The sequence below is a fragment of the Opisthocomus hoazin genome, chromosome 7, assembly GCF_030867145.1.
Source record: "Opisthocomus hoazin isolate bOpiHoa1 chromosome 7, bOpiHoa1.hap1, whole genome shotgun sequence".
Taxonomy (NCBI): domain Eukaryota; kingdom Metazoa; phylum Chordata; class Aves; order Opisthocomiformes; family Opisthocomidae; genus Opisthocomus; species Opisthocomus hoazin.
Genome location: NC_134420.1, coordinates 55,356,545 through 55,381,839, shown reverse-complemented (window position 1 = coordinate 55,381,839; position 25,295 = coordinate 55,356,545). Strand labels below are relative to the sequence as shown.

The following is a 25,295-nucleotide window of genomic DNA, read 5'->3' as shown; positions in this document are numbered from 1 at the left end:
TATTCTTTATTGTATTACTGCAAATGATGTCAAATCATGAAAACTGTAGGCAAATATTAGAGTGGAACTGTAGAAAACCAAAATATAAGTCTCTGTATCTATTCCACAAGGTTGTTTTTACATTTACTAATGCTTTTGAAAATCTGCAGTGATGGGGTTTTTCTCTGGTTTGATGTGAAACAGCTCTATAAACATGGGCCATATCAAAAAGCTTCTGACTACTTGGACGAGAAGTGTCATTCTTTGTGTTCACACTGTGTTTCTCTTGAATTTGGTAAAGAATAGAACTGTGTTAGTCCACCTTGATGAGCAAAGGCTGTAATTTTCCTAGTGAAATGTGATCTTTTCAGCAGTCAGCACAGAGTACTATGTAGGCATTGTTGCCAAGAGATGTTTGCAAAATAAGGGAGAGGGGAGGGACTGTATTTCCATTGCCCAGATTAAGCAAAATACTACTGTGAAAGTTCTCAAATAGAAAGATCGTACTTGTCTGTTTGGTAGTATTTTCTGCCCAGGGGAAAGACAATACGTGGTGATTCTTCTAAGCTTGTACATGAAATTGGACAAAAGAACTTTACTATTTCTTGAAGGGTCCAAGATATTGTGGTATTAGCCAAATATTAGTAACAACTCAAAACAACAAATGATGCAAACTGTACTGAATGAAATGCTGACCCTTCTTTCAGCCAAGGCTCACAGAGTGGGGACATCGGAGTGTCATAGCAAATGGCTCTGCTTCCGCAGCTGTTGGAGAAGGAGTCATCCAAAAAACTTAATACCCTCCACCTCCAGAGGAACTTTATTCAAATATAATGTTAATCAGAAAGCTTCCTCCCCAACTTGACCTCTTTCTCTTGATTAACTCAGTCTGAGAAATGGAGTTTGTTTGGTTTTCATGCCCAGCCCAACCTTCTCTTTGTTATTCAATTTATAAATGTGTCAAATATAATTAAAACTGGCAGAGGCCAAGATTAAATCAAACTAACTGTAAACATTGCTTGTGCCATTTGATTGATGTGAAGCTTTTACCATAAAAGGCTTTTAAATAAATGAATTCAGCTATTACTGTGCTGCAGCACTGCAACCTTGCTCCAAGTGTTTGAACTTTTCAGGGACACTGTCAGGTCAGCTTAGATTCAAAACCACAACTAGGCTTCTGACATTGCCTGAGGGAATTAGGTACCTGTCTCCTACTGAAAGTCAATGTGCGGTGGGAAATGAATTGACTTTCAGGAGAAATTAGATGCTTTTGAAAAGCCTATTCGTATCTTTGTAAACAGAGGGCCATGTCCTTTGCAGAGATAAAAGAATGTAGCTCCTTTGACACCTACATATCCAGCAAAGCATCTGATGATACATAAATTTTACAAAACCTAAGACTAGGCAGAAAAACTTAAGAGCTACATTTACTTATATGATTGTATTTTGGTTAACATTAGATATTTCCTTTCAATGTGCAATAATTATATTGTACACTAATGATATTATTAAGGTGTGGCAGAACTATAAGTCCAGCTTGCAGGAAATCAGTCCATTAAGGACTTTCAGTTTCAGTCTGTCGGGCTTCAACTTGCTGTTTAACCCACTGATTTTAATGGTACTTCTGACCTGTTGAGTGCAGATTCAGCGCCTCAGTACATCTAAGATTTTCCCAAAACCATTTTTGCACTAAAAAGCCCACACACATTTCTCATTAGCCACCATGAAAATTCATAGCAGGCAGTGGGGAAACTCCGTAATTTTGAAAGCAGGTTTCTGTCTCATGGACTGAAATTCTAGTGCTAAGCAATATGGCACTAAAATTAAGATATTACACAGCTTTGAAAATAGATCCTTGCCTATTTGATGTTATTTCCTTTTACTCCTCATGACTACTTTAAAAAGCAATGCAAGAAATGCAATGTTGTTTGTATTTTTATTGTAACTTATTTTTCACACAGGATGAGCATTTGTCACTCCTATGCTAAATTCGGCTTTTTTGGCACACGTATGCTTATATCACCACGTATTTTTTGACTTTAATAACCAGATGCTACATTATGAACTGAGTTTTTTGGGATTTCTCTGTCCAATGCCTTTAGAGAAAACAACTGTAGTACTACCATTGGACTGGAGTCAGAAATCTCCCTTTCTGACCTGAAAAGTCTTCTTGTTTATCCCCAAATATTCTCTAAGAATTCTATGGGTCTCCTAGGTGAAGCTACCTCATTCAACATTCAGCATGGCTTCTAGAGGGGAAACTCAATGACAAGGTCAGAGGTCTTTTGAGGACATCATGATCCAAGATGACACTGTCACAGAACGTACTGGTCCTTTGTCTCTGGAATGTCAATTCACACCTGAACAGAGATGATTAGACAAAACCAGTGCACTTATTCCACCCTTTACTTTCTGATTTTACATGAAATCGGATGACAAAACCACCTCAGAAAGCCTTGCAACTGGCAGGCTCGGGCCATGAGGAAGCCAGGGCTTGAGAGAGCAGAAGGTCAGGTCTGATCAACAAAGGTAGAGCTAGTGTACACCAAAGATCTCATACAGCCTCGCCCAGTCTATGTGATCAAGACTACATATTAGTCCCTTGCTTTCATAACCACAGATGTTTTCAGATCTATTGAAAACAGCTGATAAAGATTCCTCTGTGGTGATGGGATGCTTGGTGTCACAAAGAATGGAAAGGAGCAATGTAACTGCCTCATGTCTTGGGAGCAGCTGAAACCACCTGAAGACCATCTTAATGAATGGCTTCTGCCATCAAGAAGAGCAATGAGGCTGGTGAATGGTCTAGAGAACAAGTCTTATGAGGAGCAGCTGAGGGAGCTGGGGCTGTTTAGTCTGGAGAAGAGGAGGCTGAGGGGGGACCTTATTGCTCTCTACAACTACCTGAATGGAGGTTGTAGTAGGGCAGGTGTTGATCTCTTCTCCCAAGTAACTAGTGATAGGACAAGAGGCAATGACCTCAGGTTGCATCAGGGGAGGTTTAGATTGGGTATTAGGAAAAATTTCTTTACTGAAAGAGTAGTCAAGCATTGGAGCAGGCTGCGCAGGGAAGTGGTTGAGTCACCATCCCTGGAGGTGTTAAAAAAATGTGTAGATGTGGCGCTTCGGGACATGATTTAGTAGGCATGGTGGTGTTGGGGTGACGGCTGGACCTGATGATCTTAGAGGTTTTTTCCAACCTTAGTCTTTTCAAGACTGTGGCTCTTCTGCCCAGGATGAGCGCCCTGTTTAAGCAATGGGTTAAGTCCTAAAATATTTCTGCTAGTTGGGAGCATGAGGAATACTTCTGTAACAATAAGATCTTAGAGTTACAGGCAGTAGTCAGAGACACTGCTGAATGAACTTGGAAAGAAGGCTTCAGAGCAATAGTTTTCTCTTTTTATATTGAAGCATTTTTATTCAGTGAGGTTGAAACAAAGAAGGTCTTGGGAGAAAAAAAAAGTGTAACAATGTCATGGATCTTGGGTACTATAATATTATCTAAAATAACTCAGTGGCAATTTTTGCTAATTCATAACCCCCCCCCCAAAAAAAAATGTCAGACTGCTTTTCTCACCAAAGTTAGGGTTTGGGAGCCAACTCAGATTTTACACGGATGCAAATATGAAGGGATACCAGAAGTTGGACTAATGGCTTCAGCTTGAAGCTCTACTTTTAACTAGGCACAGCAGGATTTTACTTTTAATCAGGGCATTTTAGCTGTAATATGTCAAAAGAGGTTGCAATTCTTTTCACTAGTTAAGTACATTTGTTTAATATCTGGGTTTACTTCATTATATGAAAGGATTCCAAGACGTATGTTTTTGTTTTCAAATTCAAATATTACTTAAAATGAGTATTTAAATGTCATTCTACAGTATTATGAACCTAAATAAAAGAACTTTTGGCTACAACGAAGAAAAAAGATATGATATTAATTCCTAATAAAAATTAAACTGAAGAGGCTATCTGCGTTGTTCTGAATGAGACAAATTAAGAACTGCATAATGGTGTTTTAAATTTCCTAAAATTGCAGTATTCTGCAAGGTTTTCCAGCTCTGAGAAAACACTTAATCCTGATGAAGGTACTATTCTTTTCAGGGGGAATTGAATCAGGTCCTCTGTGGCCAATTTTGCTTATTTACACTCTAATATACTATTTAGCTTTAATGCATTGCATGGTTAATGGAGAATAAGGAATTCAGCCCAATCTTCCTTAAATTCTTGCTAGACTTTATGTTAATTTAATCCCTTATTTCTCCAGTTACCTAATACAAAGGATGATTTCACTGTCATTAAAGATCACTTATTTTCCTGCTTTCATATTCTTCTCACTGTTATTATTCTTCTCACTGGTGTCTCCTTTCTAGTCGTAATGAAGACTCGGAGCATTTCATTGAGATAAATGAGGAGTTCAACATTTTCTATTTCCCTAATCAAGACCCTGTCATTATCATCACTGAAAGCCAGAAAAACAGGTGAAGAATGACAGAGTTACATGAAAGGTACAAGGACACTGCCAAAGTGATTTTGTGATCACAGTCACTTATAACAATATACTGAATGATGGCATGCCAATCTAATTGTGTACTAAAGCCTGTTGTGTAAACTCAGTTACTAGTTGCGTGACATAATGCTGACACTCAATTGCTTCAGTCACAATTGAGCAAAATACGAACAGAAATTTGGAAAAGTCTCTGACTGTTATTGTAGAATAATTCATACAATTCATCAGTACGGCAGTTTTCAATTTAATTTGACATTTTTGAAACAGAAAGCCACAGTGATTAAATTATAGGAGAAAAAGTAGCCTAGAAAAAAGAACACATTTTGCAAAAGGAGAGAAGGAAACAAAAGTAGGATAAATTTTTATTCTATCACTTTTGACAGTATCCTTTTCAAGGGAAGACTAAATTAGATTCTAAAGGCCAAATTCTCTTCTTATTCACATCACAATATCTCCACAATAGTCCTACCAACTTTCTTTGAATTACTCCAGACGTACACAAATCTTAATGGCAGCAAAAGATGGCTTTTCAAGCCTAGCTGTTGCACAATAGGAATATATTTTAAGAAGTGATATATAAAATAAAATGGTTTGTGTTTTTTTATTCCATTAAATTAGATCTGTAATATAACAGAGAAAGGCTAATTCCTCTTTTGGTCTCAGATAAGGTACTTTCAGAAAACAGGTATGATGGGAGTAAGACAGAAAGCCCAGAACAATCTTTGAATTAAGAATGTGTTCAGAAGACACACTTGGTTTCTTCCTGTAACAGAGATTTCTTATCCTGAAATCTGTATTTCACACAAATGGAGGAGAACAGGACATGGAAAATTGATCTGAAGGCTAAATTAAATTTCTCCTGCAGTGACCTGCTTGCGGAACAGAAGGAAGGGGAAGAAGGAAGGCTGAGACTGGTGCAATTCAAAGAGCAAAGACACTAAGTGACAGCCCCCAAAAAGCATCAGAGGTCTTCCAGCAGGAGATATGCCATTCACAGCCTTCCCACCTTCTGGCGACACTCTCTCCCTAACTATTTCCACCTGATTCACGTTGTTTCCATACTTGTTCAAATGGTTCACACTGTCTCACTGTTATTACTGTTATTGTTTTACCTATCCACACTTGTCTCTGCCAGTCTGTTATTCATAATTGCTAGGGCTCCAACCCCACCAGAAAATCCATTTTGCTTTGAATTAGAGCTCATTTGCCTCGGATAGCCATTAGCAGTTTCCGACAGCTGCTTCTGCATGATGGCCAGTGAGACTTTATTGGAGGCCAGGAAGTCTTTCATGGAGATCATCTCGCCTGACAGCCGGCGTCCGTCTGTGTCGCTGTCATTGACAACATCAGTCTCGATGGAGATGTTTCTCCGGCTGCGCACATTTCCCGGCATTACCACGTTCCTCCGTGAACGAAATAATTTTCTTTGGCATCTGTGGCAGCACCCGCAGTCCAGCTTCTTTAATATCCAGTTTATGGATTGTTTGATGACAATAGAGATCACATTAAATAAAGAATAGATGCAGCACACCCCCATGAGTATGAAGACAAAATTGCCAAAGCGGTAAAGGCCTTGGCTCTCATACTTTATGTTCTGGCTACTGACCAGATCACCGAAACCAATGGTGCTGAAGGCCACGAAGCAGAAATAAAGTGAGTCAAAGTAACTCCACCCTTCGATTGGTGTGTACATTGCAGAGGCACAGCAAGAAATGATGAGTGATGCTACACATAAAATCAGCATGACGTAGTACACGGAGGGCTTCCAGCCCGCCAGGCTGTCCACCTCAGAGGTCCCCGAGCCCCGCCGGCCGTTGTGAGGGAGGACCCCTTTCCTCTTCAGCTGTCTTTCGTGGCAGGACTTCATGACGTAGGCTATGACGGTGATCAAGCGCTCCAGGAACAGGTTAAAGAACAAAATAGTCCCTGCACATCCTATAAGGCCGTAAAAGATCAGAAAAATTTTGCCTCCAACAGTGGCTGGGGTGGTCATGCCAAACCCTGGAAGACAAAACAGAACAGCTGAATAAAATAAAATAAACCTGTAGTTATTTTGTCAGGAGTTTTGTGACAGGCCAGATCAATGAACTGGCAGCAAATCCCTGTGGTACAGCTCAGCTCTGGAAAAAAAGTGAGGACACTCCTCCTAGGTGTTACCCACTTGTGCTTGACCATGTCCCAGCAGTAAGGGGAAGGAAACTCATGCCAGCACTTCCTCCAGCACCAGAATGAAATAAAACACAGAAGAAAACACACTGCAAAGAAAAGAGAGTCTAGCAGAGGTCTGAATTTTGGTCTGGTTGCTAGGCTCGCTCCATCCCTCTTTGTGCCTTGGATCACTTCCAGGCTTCAGGGTTATCGCACCTGCTTCCTTCTCTCTGATGCTGTTCTGCACCATGGGTCTGACCCAGGGGTGGCTCTTGCCTTGCAGGAGTCCGTCCCCACCAGATCTTTGTAACCCAAGGTGAAATTTTTCTGAACTTCACTTAGCCAGCACCCATCACCCGGCCAGGGCAACCCGGCCGGAGCAGCCCAGACTGGGAGCGCACACCAGAGGAGGCAGCCCCTGACACAGGGTCAGTAGCCCCTCACGGGGTTCCCCAGCAGGCGTTAGAGCTGCCCTGCATCTGACCCTGGTGTCTGTAACCTGTTATTAGCCCTTTTTTTAGATCAGGATTGCTGAAGTTTTCCTATTTCTCTGTGTCCCACTCCACAACTCAAGTCTGTATGTGAGTCAATGGAAGTCTCCTCTGGTCTCATTCCCTGTTGTGGGACTTCTCAGGTCAGAGGTGCTTCAGTCTCCTCTCAGATCCCTTCCTTCCTAAGGCCTGCAAACAGTAAATTTGTTTTGGTTAGAACTATTGATAAGACACTCTCACTTTAATAAGATATTACTAAAGAACAAAAAGCACATCCAGAACATTGTTGAGCAAATTGGATAAATCATGATAAATAACTTTGCTGCTGTTTTATTAGGATTAATAAGAGACTACACAACTGATCAATTAAGCCAAAACAATCTTGCTAAGAGGAGAGAAAAATCATGTTGGACAAGAAGCACAGCTATTTGTTTTCCTCTCTTTGTAATTGTGAGATGTTAGTTATGAAATAAAGACATTAGGCTCTGGGAAATAAAGGAAATCATATTCAGTGTGATACGCTTGTGCTTGGAAGACAGACAACTGCAATGTGAAGAGACCCTGTTTCCAATGGTGCTGAGCTACACTCACCTTCCCTTCACTGGAAACCTGCTACCAGCACAGATTCCTCTCAAACACAGCCCCTGCCCCACACAGTTAAGCGACAGCCCTCACCTTCACCCCTCCGGCATGACCCCCTCTGGACAACAGCCCCAAGTGTGGGCTCTCGAGTGTCACTGCGTCTTCGCCTGCATCCACAGCCAAACCAGAGCATCCAGAGGATCTATACAAGGCTCAGGCCTCCTCGTCGAATTTCTGTGCTAGAGAGAGCTGGACTGCAGCTCTGTGAAGTTGGGAACAGCACAAGTGACAAACCACACGGACAAAACATTCTTCGTGACAAGAACTTCTTGCCATTGTTCCCCGTGGCACACAAATATATCCACTTGCTTTCTACCTTCCCCTGCTCCTCTATGACCTGATCCCCCTGTAATCCTAGTTTTGATGCTTATTTTCTCTGCAGTCTGGCTTATGTGCAAGTCATGACCTCCACCCTGTGGACAGACACGTAAAGACCGATGGACGAGAGGAACCTCTCTGCAGCTGGTGGGATCTGCCCCAAGCAGCCGGCAGGGAGGAAGGTGGAGGCTGCTGCATCCCTGGCCCATCCTGCTTGCTGAAGAACAGAAGCAGCTGCGGGCTGGGCAGAGACGGAAAGGTGGGGAGCCTCTGGCACAGGGTGAAGAGCATCAGGGACTAGCATGCATCCCCCACAGCATAAAGCAAATGCCCTGGCAAGAGCATGCAGTCGAGGTCACTCTTCCAGCATGGTATTACAACTTTGGGCTGCTTCCCACAGGCCCCTCTCGGGATCTTGCCGCTGGCATCACAGCCAGAGCCTGAGCTCCTCGGGTGCGTTTGTTTAGTCGACTGGATTTTGTCTCTGAGCTCGGTTCTGCGTGGGTAAAAACCCACGAGCAAAGGCTTTACAAAGGTACCTGAGCAGGCATGATGGGAAATGCCTGGTGAACTATAAATACCAAAAGATGCAGAACATTGACCCAGAGAAGTAGTGAGGCTCTGACCGTGACTCTGCACTTTGTCAGCTCCTCCTTTTCAGCAGGGGCACTGTTATGACCTTCTGGAGTAAATGTAATTTTTTTGCTCATTTTTCTGTTTACAAACCTCAATACGTAGCAATCAGTACTAACATTTCCAAAGAAGCACTAAAACGGAAAACCTAAAAGCAGTATAAAGGTATTCATTTAACAAGTTTTTTCTTCAAAGATCATTTGTCAAAACTGAGCTAGAAGTCTTTTGTTCCAGAAATAGTTTCAGCTCTTGAAATGCCTTGTATTTCCATGTATTGGGCCATGCTATGCCTGGTTAACTTTGACCATCACACTGTTACCCTCGGGATTAATTTGGGATGCTGTATTATAGCCTAGGACTTGTTTGACAGCAAGCATATTTTTCTCCAAATGGACTCTTGGAGTGTTAGAAATATTTACAAATCCAAGTAAATTTGGTGAATTGTTTCAGCTGAGAAACCAGGATGGCAAAATTGTAAAAGGCTGAAACAGTTGAAATGGAATTAAACATTCTCTTTGGGCATTTTTGCGATAAAACTTTTCATTTCAAAACATTAATCATCTTTTGGTTAAAAAAAATCAGTTGGAAGTAAAAATCTTTCATATTTTTAAAAGTTTCAGAGTTTTAAATAGTACACATTTCACTAATGATCAAATCAAACCTATTAAAATTCCATTATATTTTATCCTTCCGAAAGACCTAAAAAAAAAAAAATTCTCTTCCTACTCAACTTCAGGTTAAGGTTTTTTCCTGTTTTTCCTGTTGGCCACCAAACTAGAAATGCACTGCTCATTCATTGGTACTAAAAAATGAATTCTTTCAAAAACCTTTTTTCATACAACAGCCCTGCAAACACTAGCTGGAAGTAAATCGTTATGCTTGGTGAGATCTGCCCCTTTATTTTCCCCAGATTTTTGTAAGGAAAAGTGCGGTTCGTTCATCGACAAATAGGTATGGCAATAGGATTTGCTCTTGTTTTAGTAAAATTACTGATGATCTTGTGCTGTGCAAACACAGCAGATCTACAGAGAAGTCAATTCTTTCATGAGCTCAGTGAAAGATCTCACACTAAAACTCCCTTAAGGACACCAAAATAAGCCTGTCATCTGTGTGCTGGGGTCATACACTTTACTTGAGCATCAGAGGAGCTATGAGATGTTTTCTCTGAAAGCAAAGATAATGTCTAGCACAGCAATGTCTGTCCTGGAGACAGGTATCTCCATAAGTCCTGGAGGTATGGACGTATCTCGATATGCCCCCTCTCCATCCTGGACCTGGTCAGGACTTGCGGTGGTTCTTTAGCATGGAGAGATGTGAGCAAAGGCTGGTGCAGAGCCGAGTGACATCCCCACATGAAACCTGGGACATACAACTGGACCTGGCATCTGCAAAGTGCACCTGCGTTCCCCCACCAAGACACACCATTAGTGCCTCACCATGTATTTTCCGGGAGATTGATGAGACACTAGCAAAAGCAGTATTTATCCCCTCTCTTCTGCCTCAGATACTCTACATGGCAAGGGACTAAAAATCATTCATTCCCTACTTTGATAGTAAAACACATTTTCTTTCTTCCATTATAGAAAAGGAAAATGGAGTCTGGGGTGCCACTACAGCATTTAAAAACTGAAATATTGCAGCATTTAAACTTTTTTGCAAAAATGTAATGTGAAAAAATGCCTGGCAGGTCTCTCCATAGCAGCTGAGGGCTTCTCTGACGTGCGACATGAGATGCTGTCTACCTGGCAAGCTGAACCAGAGAAGAACAGGTCACAGGGCTTCTGAATTACTATTGACATGCTTGATTGAGGCATTTTTAATCCAAAATATTTAATTTTGCAGCTGAAATATGTCAGTTTGAAGTCTTGGCAGAATGGTAGGACACCTTTTGCTCTGCCTGGTGTCTTCCTCCAGTCCCTGCAGGGCCCCAGGAGAACCGCGCTTCCCCTGTTTCCTGTTGGGGTCCCCCAGCACTGGGCCAGCATCCCGCATTCCCATGCCTGTGACCTGTACAGGCCCCTGAGCTTCCCTCTCTTCGTAACAGAGAGTACAGCCTTACAAACAGCAGACTTTTCATTTCCAGTCCCTTAAAACGTTAACCAAAGGCAGAGTCCTTATAACTTCATTGATTCCTGCAGACTAGAGAAAAGAATTACCGGTTCATTTTTGCTGTCTTCTTGAGATAGCCAAGAGTGTCACAAGTATTACTCCACTGTAATTACAGCATCAGGTTTATTCACAAACTGGACCTCCATATCTTTCATAGCTGCGAGTCATGTTTATCAGAAAACCTAGCTCTTAGTGTCATCATTGTCAAATCAATCTAACAAATACATACTGTAATGTGTAATTAAGCCTTCCTAGTTGCTTGGCTTTTCTTGCAGCAAAAATGATGGGTTTAGAAGGAATTGTCATATTTTTGCTTTCCAGCTACTGCAGGAGGTGGTCATCCACATTGTACGTGCCAGCTGAGGTGTGTCAGCTGCCCTGGGATTAGAGACTTCGGGTGAGCAGGACCAAGGTGCAAGGACGCAGAATCTCCATACTGGGTCAGACATCTTTGACAGTGAAAGCCATAAGAATGTGTGACCAGGGAAGAAAACATGAACAGAGTGATCTTTCCCTTGGATATCCTCCCAGCTGTAGAAATCAGTGGTTTAGAGGCTTTGAGGAAATCACTTTTAACAATTCGATCATCAATCTTGTCAAATCATTTTTCAAATAATTTATACTGTTGGTCTCCACCAAACCTGAGGAAGTAAGTTCCCCAATTTAATTACGCTTTGTGGAAAAGAAGTCTTTGTGTAACCTGCTGCCTGACAATTCCTTTTTAGGCTTCCCACTTTTTGCAGTTAGCTGTAGTGACCATCACTCTCCACGCAGATTGTGCCTTCATCTCCCCCCTTCTGATTTTACAGACTTCTATTATCTCCTTCTTTCTCATTTCTTCCACAGTCTGAGGTGGTCTGTAACATTTAGTCTCTAGTTTTCAGTCTGCTAAGACATACTTCTACCCAGCCCTGTTACCTTTCCTGTTTCTTTTCTACGTTAACAGAGTCTTTCAAAGATAAAGGAGCAGGACCAGACCTATATCCAGTATTTGTAATGCAAAAGTACTTTGAATTGATGCAGGGCATACTGCTGTGTTGTGCTCTCTTTCTCATAGGAATTCCTGTTTGCCTTTTTAATTGCTATTGACCACTGAACTGATATTTTCAGCAACCTATCCACAGAGGGTCTTAGCTCCATTGCTCAACAAATGATGGCTGTCTTGGAGCTCTTCAATGTCTGGCTGTAATTACATCTATCTTTATCCATGTGTGTTACTTTGCATTTGTCACCACTGAATTTCATCTGTTTTTTTTACTTAGTTATTCACTAATGCGAGATTCTTCTCCAGTTCATTACAGTCAGGATTATAGTTGACTATCCTGAATACTTGTCTGTCCTAAGGAAAAGTTGTTATCTATTTATTTACCTCTTTTCTGACATTGTTTGTGACTGTTGAAATGTGCAGGTGTCAGCAAAGAGCCTCAGAGATCCTCTTGTTAATGTGCTTCCATTTTGAAAACTGAATATCGATACCTAGACTTTTCTTCCATTCTTTTTAAACAGTTACTTACCAATGACAGAACTCGGCTTTTCATCCCATTAGAGTTTCATTACTTTAGAGGCTTTGATGAGGACATTTGTGAAAAAGATTTTTGAATGTCCGGGTACACTGTTATTTTTGTGTGACATGGCTTCCCCCTGCAAAAGCTGTATCAGCTTTTTAAACATCTCAAATAATTATATCCTTGTTTACACTTTCCTAATATGCCTCTATGGAAGACAGACTTACTGGCCTACGGTTTCCAGGAACACTTTTGCCACTTTTTCTACAAATTGTCTTGTATTTGCTATCATTTCTTCTCCGTGCACCAAAAACTGATTTTAGGCTACAAACCACACTTAGTTAAGCAGCAGTTTTGTGTTGGAGTTCTTTTATAAGTCTTGCATGAAAAACTTCAGTCCTAGCACTTTGAAAGAGATTACTCAAACAGGAGAAGTAGAGGAGAAACCAACCGTCAAATATACAGAAGGGGAATGACTTAGTGAGCAGTCAGAGCAGCAGTCTGATCCATGCAGCGTAACAGTGAAAGAGCAAGCAGTTAAACCGGCAGACTGGGAAGCAAATACAGAATGAAATTATGAACTCATATAAAAGAGGAAATTTAAGCAGTGGCTGACACTTTGAGATTATTTGAAAATACAAGATTGCTTCTTGTGACAAAGGAATAAAAACAGGAAACAACTTCAGGGAAAAAAATGTTAGTGGTAATTTTTTATGGTATGAGAGTATGCTGATGAAATTTAGTGAACTTTATTTGACAACTTAGGTGACATTTCTTGAAAAATAGTTATTTCAAGCAGAATCAATATTATAGTTAATCAAGTGGGAATCAGATCATTTTGAGTTCAGAATATTGCATGTTTTTAAGGTACTGAAAAGTGTTTCAACTGATTTGTTAGACACGTCTGTGGATATGGCACTACATTATCAGTATTGATAAACATGCATGACAAACCCTAACTTTACCAGCCCAGCAATGAAGAAGGCCTCCGTAGTAAAAATTTCAGATTTCTATTCTGAAATCAGTATGATACTGACTTGCCTGTGTCCTATGATCCATTGATTACTACAACCTGGTATTATCTTTCCTAATATTCAGCTGAACTGAGCAACTACATCCCTTGTAGTTTCAATTCTCCCCCAGGTATTGTGTGGTTTCTTCCACATGCTGCTTAAGCAAGGATTCAGATTTGTTTGCTGAATATTCATACTAATTCTGAATTTGCATGTAGCACAGCTACATTTTCAGAAGTTGGAAGGAATTTAAACTCCAAGGAGAGTCAGTAAAAGTTTTCTAAAGCACTGCACACGTCCTACACAAAACAATTTTGTCTTGGCAGCAAAACTTCTATCTGGCAGATTGGTACTGCAAAGTGCTCTAAAATCCAGCTGTATGTTCAAGTTATATTGTATGTATATTCCAAAGGGATATAGGTTACCTATACAAAAGAACACTTAAAAAGTGTAAACACATTGATAGTATAACATAGTCATGCTTCATGATTTCCTGAAGGAAGTACTGAGTATGAGCAAAGCAAAGGAAGCAGCTGTAATTCTTATCGATACTCAGTTTGCTAAGAAGGACTGAGGTCCAACAGGATGTCATCCTAAAGCAGAATCCTCCGACGGAAGAGAAATATTGACTAACATTAAGCAAATATTGATCTCAATCTAACAGTAGCATGTTTATATTGAAATCTAACAAGGGGAAACAGGCATCAACTTTCTATAATTAATCAACTCTACAATTTTCTATGATTAATCAATCCTACAACTGTCTGCAATTAATCAACTCTACAAAAAAACATCTAGTTTCTCTGATTTCTTTCCTCGGTACTCTGATGTATCAGCCTCTGAAAGTCAAGAAAAGCTGAATTAAAACAAGCACCAGCCTGCAAAAGCCAGAGCCCTGGGACAAAGCTGTGCAGCTGTCCCACCCAGCGGTTCTGGCTCTGCCGGGGTCCCCCCAGCCCATCACATCCTGTTCCCCAGACACAGCCCAGGGGACTCGTGCCACCCACATCCTGGCATGTCCCACACACAGCACACAGCCTCAGGAAATCCAGCTGCCTACTCCAGGCCAATATTAGGTCATTTCATCTTTTCTCTTGTAAACTACTCCAGTGCTGCCAGTTACTGTAAGTGTTTCCTCTGGTTCATTACTCACACTTCTCTCCCTCTGGCTGGTGGTACATGGTTCGGCATGTGTTTTAATTCTGGATGTCCTGACATTCACCGGTTACATTAATTAAACCTTCAGTTTTCATTTCCTGGTACATTTGACGCCATGAAAGACTGTGAGAAACAGTTCATCAACCCTAATCCCTCATGAATGAAGCCTGGGGCACTGAATATCACATATGTGTAGGAAGACAAGGACCAGACCTACAGATTTTACAGTTAATTTTGAATCATGAGATTGGATCTTTCTGTTGTTCTGCAAAATATCTCTTTCCTGAGAGGTTTCATTTCCTTTTTGAATGTGTGTAGTTTGCTGCTCCTGCCTTTCCCACAAAGAGGAAGTGGGTAGAAAGAGGGGGTAACAATATAGCAACAATAATGAATCATTGTGATGCTAGAAATACAAATAGCATTGCGAAACAGCTTTCCAGTTTAGCCTACGATCAGAGCTCTTTGTCTGTGATGGTGTGGCTATATTCCTATTGCATTTTCTGTTTATTTGATTAACTTCTTTCCTTGTCTTTCTTTATCAGTTCTACTTTGGTCATGACTCACTGGGGACATGATGTATTTCACCAGTGGAACAGTCACTGCAAAATGATTGAGGATTGTGACAAGTGTAAACCAAGCTAAAGAAGACCAAGACTAAACGGCAGTGGAAAGATCACAAGAAAAATAGTAATTAGGAAAAAGAAACATAGCAAGTCTGAGATACCTGTAAAGATGCTGACCCTCCTTCCCTCGGACACATTCTGCACTGAGCTCTCTATGTGAGGACACTTTGTGCATGATTTGAAAAAGACAGGAAGAAGAAATGACTCTAAAGAGCAGCTGTACTTCAAACACTTTACTGAGATAATGTCCTGTACTGTGCACTGTTCCTACAGCACGCAGACACTAATAATTTGGCAAAATTCACTTCTGCCATGATAGCCTATTCTGGTGCTATCAGAGCACAAGAAGTAGTTCTAGGAAAGCTCCACATCTGCTGGAGTAATTGTCACCTGCAGGAACTCTTGTAGAAAGAGCTAAAGCAGTCTCAAATGATGTTACATCACCCCCCTTAAGACACACTATGCCATCAAGCTTATGACAGAGTGCTGTTCTGGAAAGGAATGGGGACAATAAGTCCTTCCCAGGAGGAGAAGAAAAAGACACATTTCTGTGAAGACTTCCACTGTGTGAGAGGAGAGGTCCGTGGAAGCAGGCACAGTGCTGTCACAGCTACCTGACAGCAGTAAACTTGGACTCGTGTTCGAGGTCTGATATGAAAAAAAATGTCTAGTGTGGTTCATTTTGCTAAGCGTATGCAGAAAATCACACACACACTTGCACACCCCCTGCTCTGTGATCTCCCATCAGTGGAAGCCTGGCATCTGAACTGTGTGGCTGTCCGGTGAGACATACTTACGTCCACACACATTGTCAGAACCATTGATTTTAACATCTTGACCCTCTCTCTGACTACGAGGGGAGAATGAGTTAGCTGCATCCTGAAACTCTCCTTTATTGCAACAATTCTTTAACAAAATAATATTTTACCGGGGACAGCCTGGTATATGGTAGCATTTAGTTCACTGGCAATGCTATTTTCTCGTGCAGATGGCTACGTGGTGGAGCAGGGCTCAGCCTCCCAGAAGGCAGGGGATGTACGGCTATAACAGCGGTCCTTTGTGCCATACGCTCTTCTGTTTTCAGGTCCACCTGCCCACATGAGCTCTGCAGCTCCCGCCCAGGCCATCCTGAGCATGCTGTGGAGCTGTAAAAGCTGGAAATGTCTCCAGGGCTATTAGAGCTGAGTCATATCTGCAGATATACTGCCACGCCGAGTGACCAGCTGCTTGGTGACCTGGGACCCGGCCTTGAGTGCCGTTGCTGCTGCCTCCTTCTGCACCCACCCACACCCACACCGTCGTGCTCAGGCAGGCTGAGAGAGATGTAACCTACTGCAGAACTCCCAGCAGGGTGAAGTCCATTCCTAAAGGGCAATATTGATGTTGAAACTAATGATATAAGATGTTTTGATGAAACAATAAATACAGTTACCCAAGTACAATCTACATTTTCTGATATATACTGAGATTTTTTTTCCCTTTCTAAATTTTTTTTGAGATTTCTCAAACCTGGCAGACAGCACTCTCGCCACTGTTTCACTGAGGCTGAAGAACAGGAGGGAGATGCTGCTTCGAGGACGGCACGAGTCCCCTGCTCAGTCCACACCACTGTGGGGATATAAAAGACTTGGGTGAGAGATCGTGCATAACTTTCCTTTGCGAAAAGCCTGCTGAGAACCCAGTCTTGTAACACAGATGTAGGTTAGTGTCATGTGAGTGTGTGAATGGGACTTGGAGGGTAGAAATGGTAAAATCTTGGGGCTTTCACAGATTTGGTTTTGGAGAGTGTAAGCAAAGCTGGTTTTGTGCTAGTGTATGTGAGGCAGTGTCTGTATATAACACAGCAAAGTTCAGGTCACAGTGAGTCACTGTTAAAACTAGCCTGGAGAGCTGGATAGCTGTTACTGCCCTTCTCTCATTTCAGGTAGATAAACTGCATGTTCTACCTTGAACAGAAACCTAGCTTAAGAAAAACTCTCAATGTTAAGAAATCTAAAAGGCTTAAATAAAAAATGCCAAAGGGACAACACTGGATGAAAAATATAATAAAAATTCAATTTTAACAGACAACATCTTTATGGGTCTATTGATACATATGTTACAAAGTCTGCGTAGGCCTTAAAAAATACATAACTCTTCATGAGAGAAAGCCTCAGTAACTTTCATTACTGTAAGTTTTTTGTATAAGAAAATTTATGGGAACCCTGCCATTCTGCTTTCTATAATTAAGGTTATATTTTATTTAAGGTTCGTTCGAGGTCTTGTGTAAGAAATGTATACAGCCTTGTTACAGCACCTGTGCTATCATAAATTCAACACATAAATATTTTACACTTACTTTCTGGTTTCCCTTTAGAATTGTTATGTAGTTTTTGAAGCCTGAGGTGCTATGCCTGGTGCCTTTCCATCATCCCTAGACACCTTTTGTGTTACTACAGGGATAGAACAGGGTTCGGTTTTGAAAACACCTTATTATTTTCAAACATTTTTGTAACTTGTCGAGCAGTCATTTAAAGTTTTGTGCAGTTTTCATTTATTCTTAAATCATAGAAACATTTATCTTTGCCTAAATAACCTAAATTTTATTAACACATTTGTATTTAATACTTAATTAAATATTAATTTTAATATATGATATCAAAAGGTACTCAAGCCCTAAATATGGGTGCAACACTGCATCTGGTCCAGTCTGACCACCCACCAAAGCCAGCCATCAACAGTTTGGCAGGCTCTAAAAGGCAAAACAATACCAGTAACTGTGCTGGGGCTGTAAGAGCACTCGAGTGCTCGGTTACATCTATACTACGTAAGACTTCAGGCCCTGCAGCTGTCTGCAAACGCACTGCAGACACCAGCTCCCCCCCCTTCTCCAAAGATGAGACTGGCCCTGATGGTGACACCAAGCCCAGCGTCGGGGGGCTTGGAGCCCTCGTTGGGTGCAAACCTGCATGTGCGTGGCCCCAAGATGACCTGAAACCCTGTGCCAAAGTGTGCTGAGCAGCTGATACCTTGGTATGGGCACCGCATTAATGACGAGTGTTAGTTCTGTGGACAAGCAGCATCAACTGCAGTTGAGCAAGTGAAGCTGTTAGCGCTCCTGCTGCCCCGACTCAGGCCTCTGGCAGAGGCTGCAGCCCTAAAGCCACTGTCTGTGCCTACTGGGAATCAGCTTTTTGCTATTTTTTTCTGGAGAAGAAAAAGCCCTGTGTTTTATAATAAAAAAACACAGTTCTATTTGATGCCCTAATAAAAGAAGGATGCTAAAACAGTAGTGTTTCTCTTGTTTGAAGTAAATAAATTAAAAAAAATCGAATTGCTGTGTGCTGGAGGGATGCCCAGCCTATGCCTTGAGGGGAGGGTGCGCCTGTTCGTCCAGCCCGATGGCACCAAACCCAGGGGACTCATCTGACCCTGCCACTAACCCGACGCATCACAGAAGTCCTCTGCCCGGGGTGGACGCCAACACACCTTGCAGAGGTTGGCAAAGCTGTGGTCAATAGGTGTGACTCAAGTTCAAACTACAGCAGTGTTAGACCCCCCCCCGTGGGTCAGCAGATTATTCAACATTAATTGGTTTTGCTTAAAATTATAATAGCCGCAATATCCTAAACTCCAAGCTCTACACAAATTTATCAAAGGAACAATAAGGGAATATGGTAGAACAAATCGTTCCTTTCCATAGCTAAAAACTGCCATGGCTGAGGAACCAGTTTATATAATACAGTAAAATATAGCAGTATCACCAGTTCCATTCCTGTTAAAAAAAACCATAAAATAAAAAGAAATCAAAATTTTATTCACAACAGAAATATTTTAACTTTGAAAGCCAAAGGTATATGTTTTTGTATTTAAGGTCATCCAGAAATGCAATAACAGTCTGATTTGAGATATATGTTCAGTTAAGATTTAGTACCAAAAGAAGTCCCAATAAAGACATATTTATAGGAAAAAATGCTTTTAAATATTGGCCTTCTCTTAGTGATCCAAGAAGAGTATGTTCAGAAGACAGGTATATACTGTATACACTGTATATATGAAGTGTCTGTGGTGTGTTGAGGAATCAAAACCACACCTAAAGCTCTTGAAGTGTGACTGAAACAGGGATTAAGAAATATTTCTTTGTCTCATTTCCTTACAGTTGAAGGAGCTTAAGAGAACATGAATGGATTCATATAAATGCAAAACTGAAAATCATATATAATTCTATCTGTTTCAGATAAGCATGTGTATATATGATGAATACATATGCATGTATATAAATCTTTTTTTCTGTGGAGCAGTCTACCTTACTAACAATAAGCAGTAACTTCAAGCCACAGTTCATCTTGGCAGGATAATACTTCATCTGAATTGTGAATGTAATTAACACTGTTTCAAGGGTTTCTTTTCAGTCAGTCAGTCTGTGTAAACTTAGTAACTTCAGCTATTAAGGAATAGGAACATAATGTTGTGTACTAATTAAGCTATAGGTTCATCTACTCTAAAATTTTGCTTTAAAAAAATCTGCCTGCATTTTAAGAGTTTGCAAAGGTTAGTTTAAATGTTCTTATTGTGAATTGTATTCTTGGCATACACAGCTTTCCTCTGGAGTAAAGCTCTAGTGTTTCTTCTCATTTAGGGGTAAAACTATGGGAAGTAAGGCAGGTTTTTTGGTTTCCCCCAGTGGAAAATAACATGAGAAAATGTGGTGCCTGTATGCTTTTGGTAACATGAGCCTGGGGAAACACTGTTAGTGGCATTTTAGTGAAGGGGATTTTGTACAATTAAAGCTCTTCCTTTGATTTAAATACCAACACAATCAGAGCACTTTCATGCAACAGTGTCACTTGTGGTTCAACTAAAGCAGAAAGACCTCAGCTATGAGTGTTCAGCTCAAACAAGTAAAGATAAAGAATCTCCAGCATTACCAGCTGGAAGGAAGCCAGACACAGAGAAGGAAAACTAATTTGTGGTAACATGAAGAAATAGTACATGTTCATGTGTGTTTGTGTGCAATTACATTTTCCTAACCAATTTCAAGCCTCATCCTGATAGCAGAGAGGAAGGTTGGGAGCCATCGCTACCAGAATCACCACGTGCCAAGGGCCTCCACGTTGCTACCTCCAAGGAACAGAAAACTTCTCCCAGAAAATTAGGTTAGCCTGATGCTTGGATACATCAAACTGAAGGACAGATCAAAGGAGCATAGCATAAAAGACAGCACAAACACTGCTTTAGTTCCTTGGAGACTGACTGACAGCCCCAAAAAGTTAAGAATAAAGACAAAAACTTCATGGTTCCCAAAAAGGTGCTGCAGGGACTGCAAATGCAAAGCAAGGACCATGAGCTCACACCATATAGAAAAGGCTGTTGGTATAGTATGTAGTAAGGTTTTTGAAATATTCTGCATAAAAGAGGAAGCAGATATTAATATTGTGATTAAAATCACAAAAACTGGTAGACAATGCTGATGGCAAACATCAGAGATTTCAGTGAATATCACTGGAGAACTGACAATTCTGTGAGTGCTTGCGATGAGCATATGATGGCGAACTTGATCACCTGCTTCATCAACTACAAATTTCTTATCCATTAATCTATGTCTCAAAAGCCAGGAGTTATGAAGAGGGCAAAGGCTATTTCTCACCCTTTTTGACATTTTGAAAGCAAAAACTTATGCCTGGGGGGAGCTGATAGATGGGCACTTAGGAATAAAACCTAAGTTTGTGAGGTAATCATAGAATCACAGAATGGTTTGGGTGTGAAGGGACCTTTAAATATCATCTCATCCAATCCCCCTGACAGGGGCATGCACATCTTTCACTAGATCAGGTTGCTCAACCTGAGTCATGTCAGGCTATGCCAAAGAATACATCACCTACAAAGAAGTATTATTGCCATCAGATGCAAAAATGTAAATGTAAGTTTAGGACATCATAGAGAAGGAAAAAAAAATCAAAGAAATGTGACAGCAATAGAGAGCACAGTGAGTTTTGGCTTGAAGAAAAGAGTAAGTCATTGCTGAAACAGTGTGCTGGCTTCTATCTGCACGACAAGGCGTATAGCTTTGTTTTCAAAATGTCTGGCTTTCTCAAAAGGCAAAGACTTGCTAAGCCCCTGGCTCATGGATATCCTAAATGTAATGCCCGTGTCCCTTCCTGTGACGCCAGAGGTGGTGTCTTTTAGTGACAGGTCTAGTGGCATATGTCTGTAAAACAAGCCTAAGTCCAGTGATCCAGCCTATTCATATGATTTTACAGGTCCAGACATTTATATGTGAAAGGACTTGTATGTAAAATAGGAGAGGGAGGTTCACACTGCACTACTCCAAGTCCTCCATAGCAACTTTGGCTTGCAGTCAAAGTATTGTGCAAACGTTAAACATAACCCAACACAATACCTACTGCAAGGACTGATTCTCTTCTAAACTATTTGGAGGATGACCAATCCTGCTCTCTGTGCTCAGGCATACTCAAAATCTCCGCATCAGCAAACAATTAAACCCGCGCAAACAATTAAACGACAAGCATGCAGAGAAGGGAAGAATTGAATAAGATTATAACAAGATATTGAAGAGGGGTCAAAAGCTACAAAGCTGGGCGTTCTGTGATATAACTGGACAAGTTAAGGACATCCCAAAGTGAGAGGATGGCTGAGGTTGGAAGGGGCCTCTGGCGACGGGCCAGTCCAGCCCCCTGCTCAGAGCAGGGTCTCCCACGCACAGCAGCTGTCCAGTCAGATGGGGATTCATCTGGAGGATAAAAGGGATGCCAGGCTTTCCAGTCAGATATTTATAGATTTGTGGAAATAAAATCATACTTCAATGATGTCTGGAAAGAGAGACATTCATACATGCAAAGATAAAATTGAAGTGAATAATTTCAGAAATTGTGAAACTGTTTCTGACCCACAGAAACTCTTTATTTGGTTTCTCTCTGCTTTACGAGGTTTGTCTTTGCAAGTTAGTCAACTGAATTAACAGCTTTTGTTTGTGAGCAAACACTGTGTTAGCTGTTTCAGAGGGGCTCTCACATCTGCCCACAGGTATCTGCAGCTACCTGGCCCAACAAAGGAGACTCCTACCAGAGCTCGATATGTGTGAGCCTCCTGGAGAAGTGAGCTCCTCTCTGTACAATTACCTGAACAGATGACAACCATTGAGTTGAAACGATAAGGCTGACAAATGTAAGAGAGAAAACTTCAGGAGGAAATGCCTCGCTGAACTTTAAAGAGATTACATGGGCTTTGGAGTGCAACATATGAACTCACTTTCTTAAAATCTGAACAATCTCACCAAGGGCTATGCCCTGGCCTTTGCGCTAAGAAACAGTCACTTAAGAAAGGCTCATCATTCAAACATTGGTGTTAAATGAAGGAAAGATATTTTTAAAAGTACAAAGAGAAATTTATCACGAGAATCATTCTAGAGATTTCACATTATTTTGGAAGATAGCTTTTCCCAGCCTTTAAGAAGCTCTTAAGCCTGAAAGCAGAGAGATTTGGTTGTTGGCAGCTTGTGTACAATACCTTGCTTTGTAAATACCTTTTTCACAGATATGTCATGGTTTACTTGATACTGTTAATGCTGATCAGTTAAATAGCTACGTTTAATGAAAATTATTTTTCACATTCTGCATATGAAAATGGTGAAGCTTAGAAAGATCTTACTACATATGTTTACCCCAGGAACTGAAGTGTCACCTATTTAATTCATGATGTATTCTGCCAGGGGAAGAAGAAATGCACGAATAACTCCATACACAATATACTTGGTTCCCTTTATAACTCTTGAAAAAACAACAAAGTAAACTCCTGGCTCTTTATAGAAGTTTTGAAGATGTCACCTGTGCTAGTAACAGGTTTAAATGCTTCAACCCTCATCATTCACAGTGCTTATTCCCCAGCTGAACAACACATTTTACTTTGGAAAAGAAGTATATAACTAAATAATATGATTTCTCAGAACTGTAAGTGACCAGTCCAGTGGCTAACTGTGTGAAAATAAATCTGCAAGTTTTGAGGCCATTAATCAAGTCCTTTCTATGCTAAAATGACCTTGTGCAGTCTTTTGCCTCCCTACAACGGCTTCCTGGAAGCCATGTCCAAACCAGTTTGCCATACATGAAAAGGAAACAGTGCTTTGATACAGCATATAATGCACATGCTGAAGAATAGGTGCAAAAGCCTGTGTCACAAAGGAATCTCTTTCAAAATAAAAAGCCTGTCAGTGAAGTAGTTGAAGAGAAGGAGTTTATCAGACTTCCATTAGAGGCTCATTTTCTTCTGAAAACAAGGCTTGTGAACTACAGAGAAAAAAAAAATGTGGGTTTTTTTCACCCAGCCAGGAGCTGAAGAAATTAATGGTTTCAAAGTCACAGCAACTTTCTTAACAGGTAGAGAAATAAGTGACATTCTCCAAAAGACAGTTTTAAATGAATGGGAAAAGATTAAGCTTTTATGTTGTTGTTTTCAAAAAATTCTCAACACATATGATGCAGAATGATGTAGACAGACAAAAATCAACCCTGTTGCAACAGAAGAGGCAACCTACAACTGCCGAACTCCCACAAGTGCAAAATAAGAAAAAAACCCCCAAAAACCCCAAACTAGACCAGGCTGTTGTTAGGCATATATTATGTTTCACATCTGTACTAACATTAAAATACTGAACAACCAAATTAGCTGGTGCAGTACAAAAATATTTTGTGAAATAACAAAAGGGAGTTGTAGACCAAAAATTGGTTAGTAATTATTCCAATGCACTCAGCTTCATCGAGGCTGTTATAGCTCCTGGGGTGCCAATACTTTAATGAAAACTACGGCTGACCTAGTGACACCATATTTTGCTGCGTGCTGAGTGTTTCTGTCTGCCAGGATCTCTGGCAACACCTGAAAATCAGTGACAATGACATTCTTTACCAGATGCATGTCTAGGCTTGCTAAAGCATGTTTTTAGATAATCTTGACGTGCTTATGGCTTTATGATTTATCTTTTACAAAATGCATCACTAAAAGACCTCTTTAACAGAAGCACCAGAATAACAAGCTTTAAGTATATCCAAATAATAAATCCTTCTGGCTGAGGTAAGAAAAAAAGCATGCAATGCTGTCCATGAGTAACAGGTGTTCTAAATATCCAATGCAAAACATAACATAAAATTCACTCTTATTTGAACATCTAATCACAATTCTGGAACAGTATATACAGCTCAGGGAAGGAGGGATGAAGATGTCCTGATGAGTAAACAGCAAACTAAACCCCATCCATCTCTGTGAAGGTGCACTGACAGATGAGTTCAAGAACATTAGGACATCCTGCCACCCCAAAGATATTTTCTTTTGTGTAAGATCTGTTAATCGCCTGTGTAACAGCAATGGTAAGGTGTCATCAGACAGAAGATCTGAAAACCTGCAGATAACCATTGGCTAGCAAAGGCAGCTGTTTCACATGCATGTTATAGCTGATTCATAGAATCATAGAATGGTTTCAGCTGGAAATGACCTTAAAGATCACCTGGTTCCAACCCCCCTGCCGTGGGCAGGGACACCTTCCACTAGACCAGGTTGTTCAAAGCCCCGTCCAACCTGGCCTTGAACACTGCCAGGGAGGGGCATCCACAGCTTCTCTGGGCAACCTGTGCCCGTGCCTCATCACCCTCACAGTAAAGAATTCCTTCCTTATATCTAACCTAAATCTACCCTCTTTTAGTTTAAAGCCATTACCCCTTGTCCTATCACTCCATGCACTTGTAAAAATTCCCTCTCCAGCTTTCCTGCAGGCCTCCCCCTGGAAGCCTGCAATGACGTCTGCCTGGAGCCTTTTCTTCATGTTCATGAAGATTCATGTTCTCTTCCTTGTATCTTCTGACCTCATATTGCAGTTTTGAATATCAGGATCTTTTCAACATCCACTTACAAGACTCAAAACTGACAGCACAATGTTTAAAGCTGAAGATGTTTTAGCACACTTTCTACTGAAGATGTAACTCTCAAAAACCTAGCTTAGAGACCGACCTCAAGAATTGTACTGCTGGAAACTTGTCCAGCTGCTTGAACATCTGCATGCCATTAGCGTATGACCCATGCAGTATTTATCAGTGAGGAAGGCCTAGCAACACCTTCACCTCCTTCCCAAATCCTGGTGTGGGTGCAGCCTGTAGTTTACCATCTTTGGTTAGATCTTCACTGAC

General features: G+C 41.0%; 1 protein-coding gene across 1 annotated transcript in view; it reads right to left on the bottom strand.

Moving 5' to 3' along the window:
- Nucleotides 1-3,400: 3,400 nt before the first annotated feature.
- The window catches only part of KCNK13 (potassium two pore domain channel subfamily K member 13), an 81,453-nt gene continuing 59,558 nt past the window's right edge, over nucleotides 3,401-25,295 (bottom strand). The window contains exon 2 of the mRNA XM_075427317.1: nucleotides 3,401-6,487. Within this exon, the coding sequence (XP_075283432.1) occupies nucleotides 5,595-6,487 (893 nt within the window). The 3' untranslated portion in view covers nucleotides 3,401-5,594. The remainder of the gene's footprint in view (nucleotides 6,488-25,295) is intronic.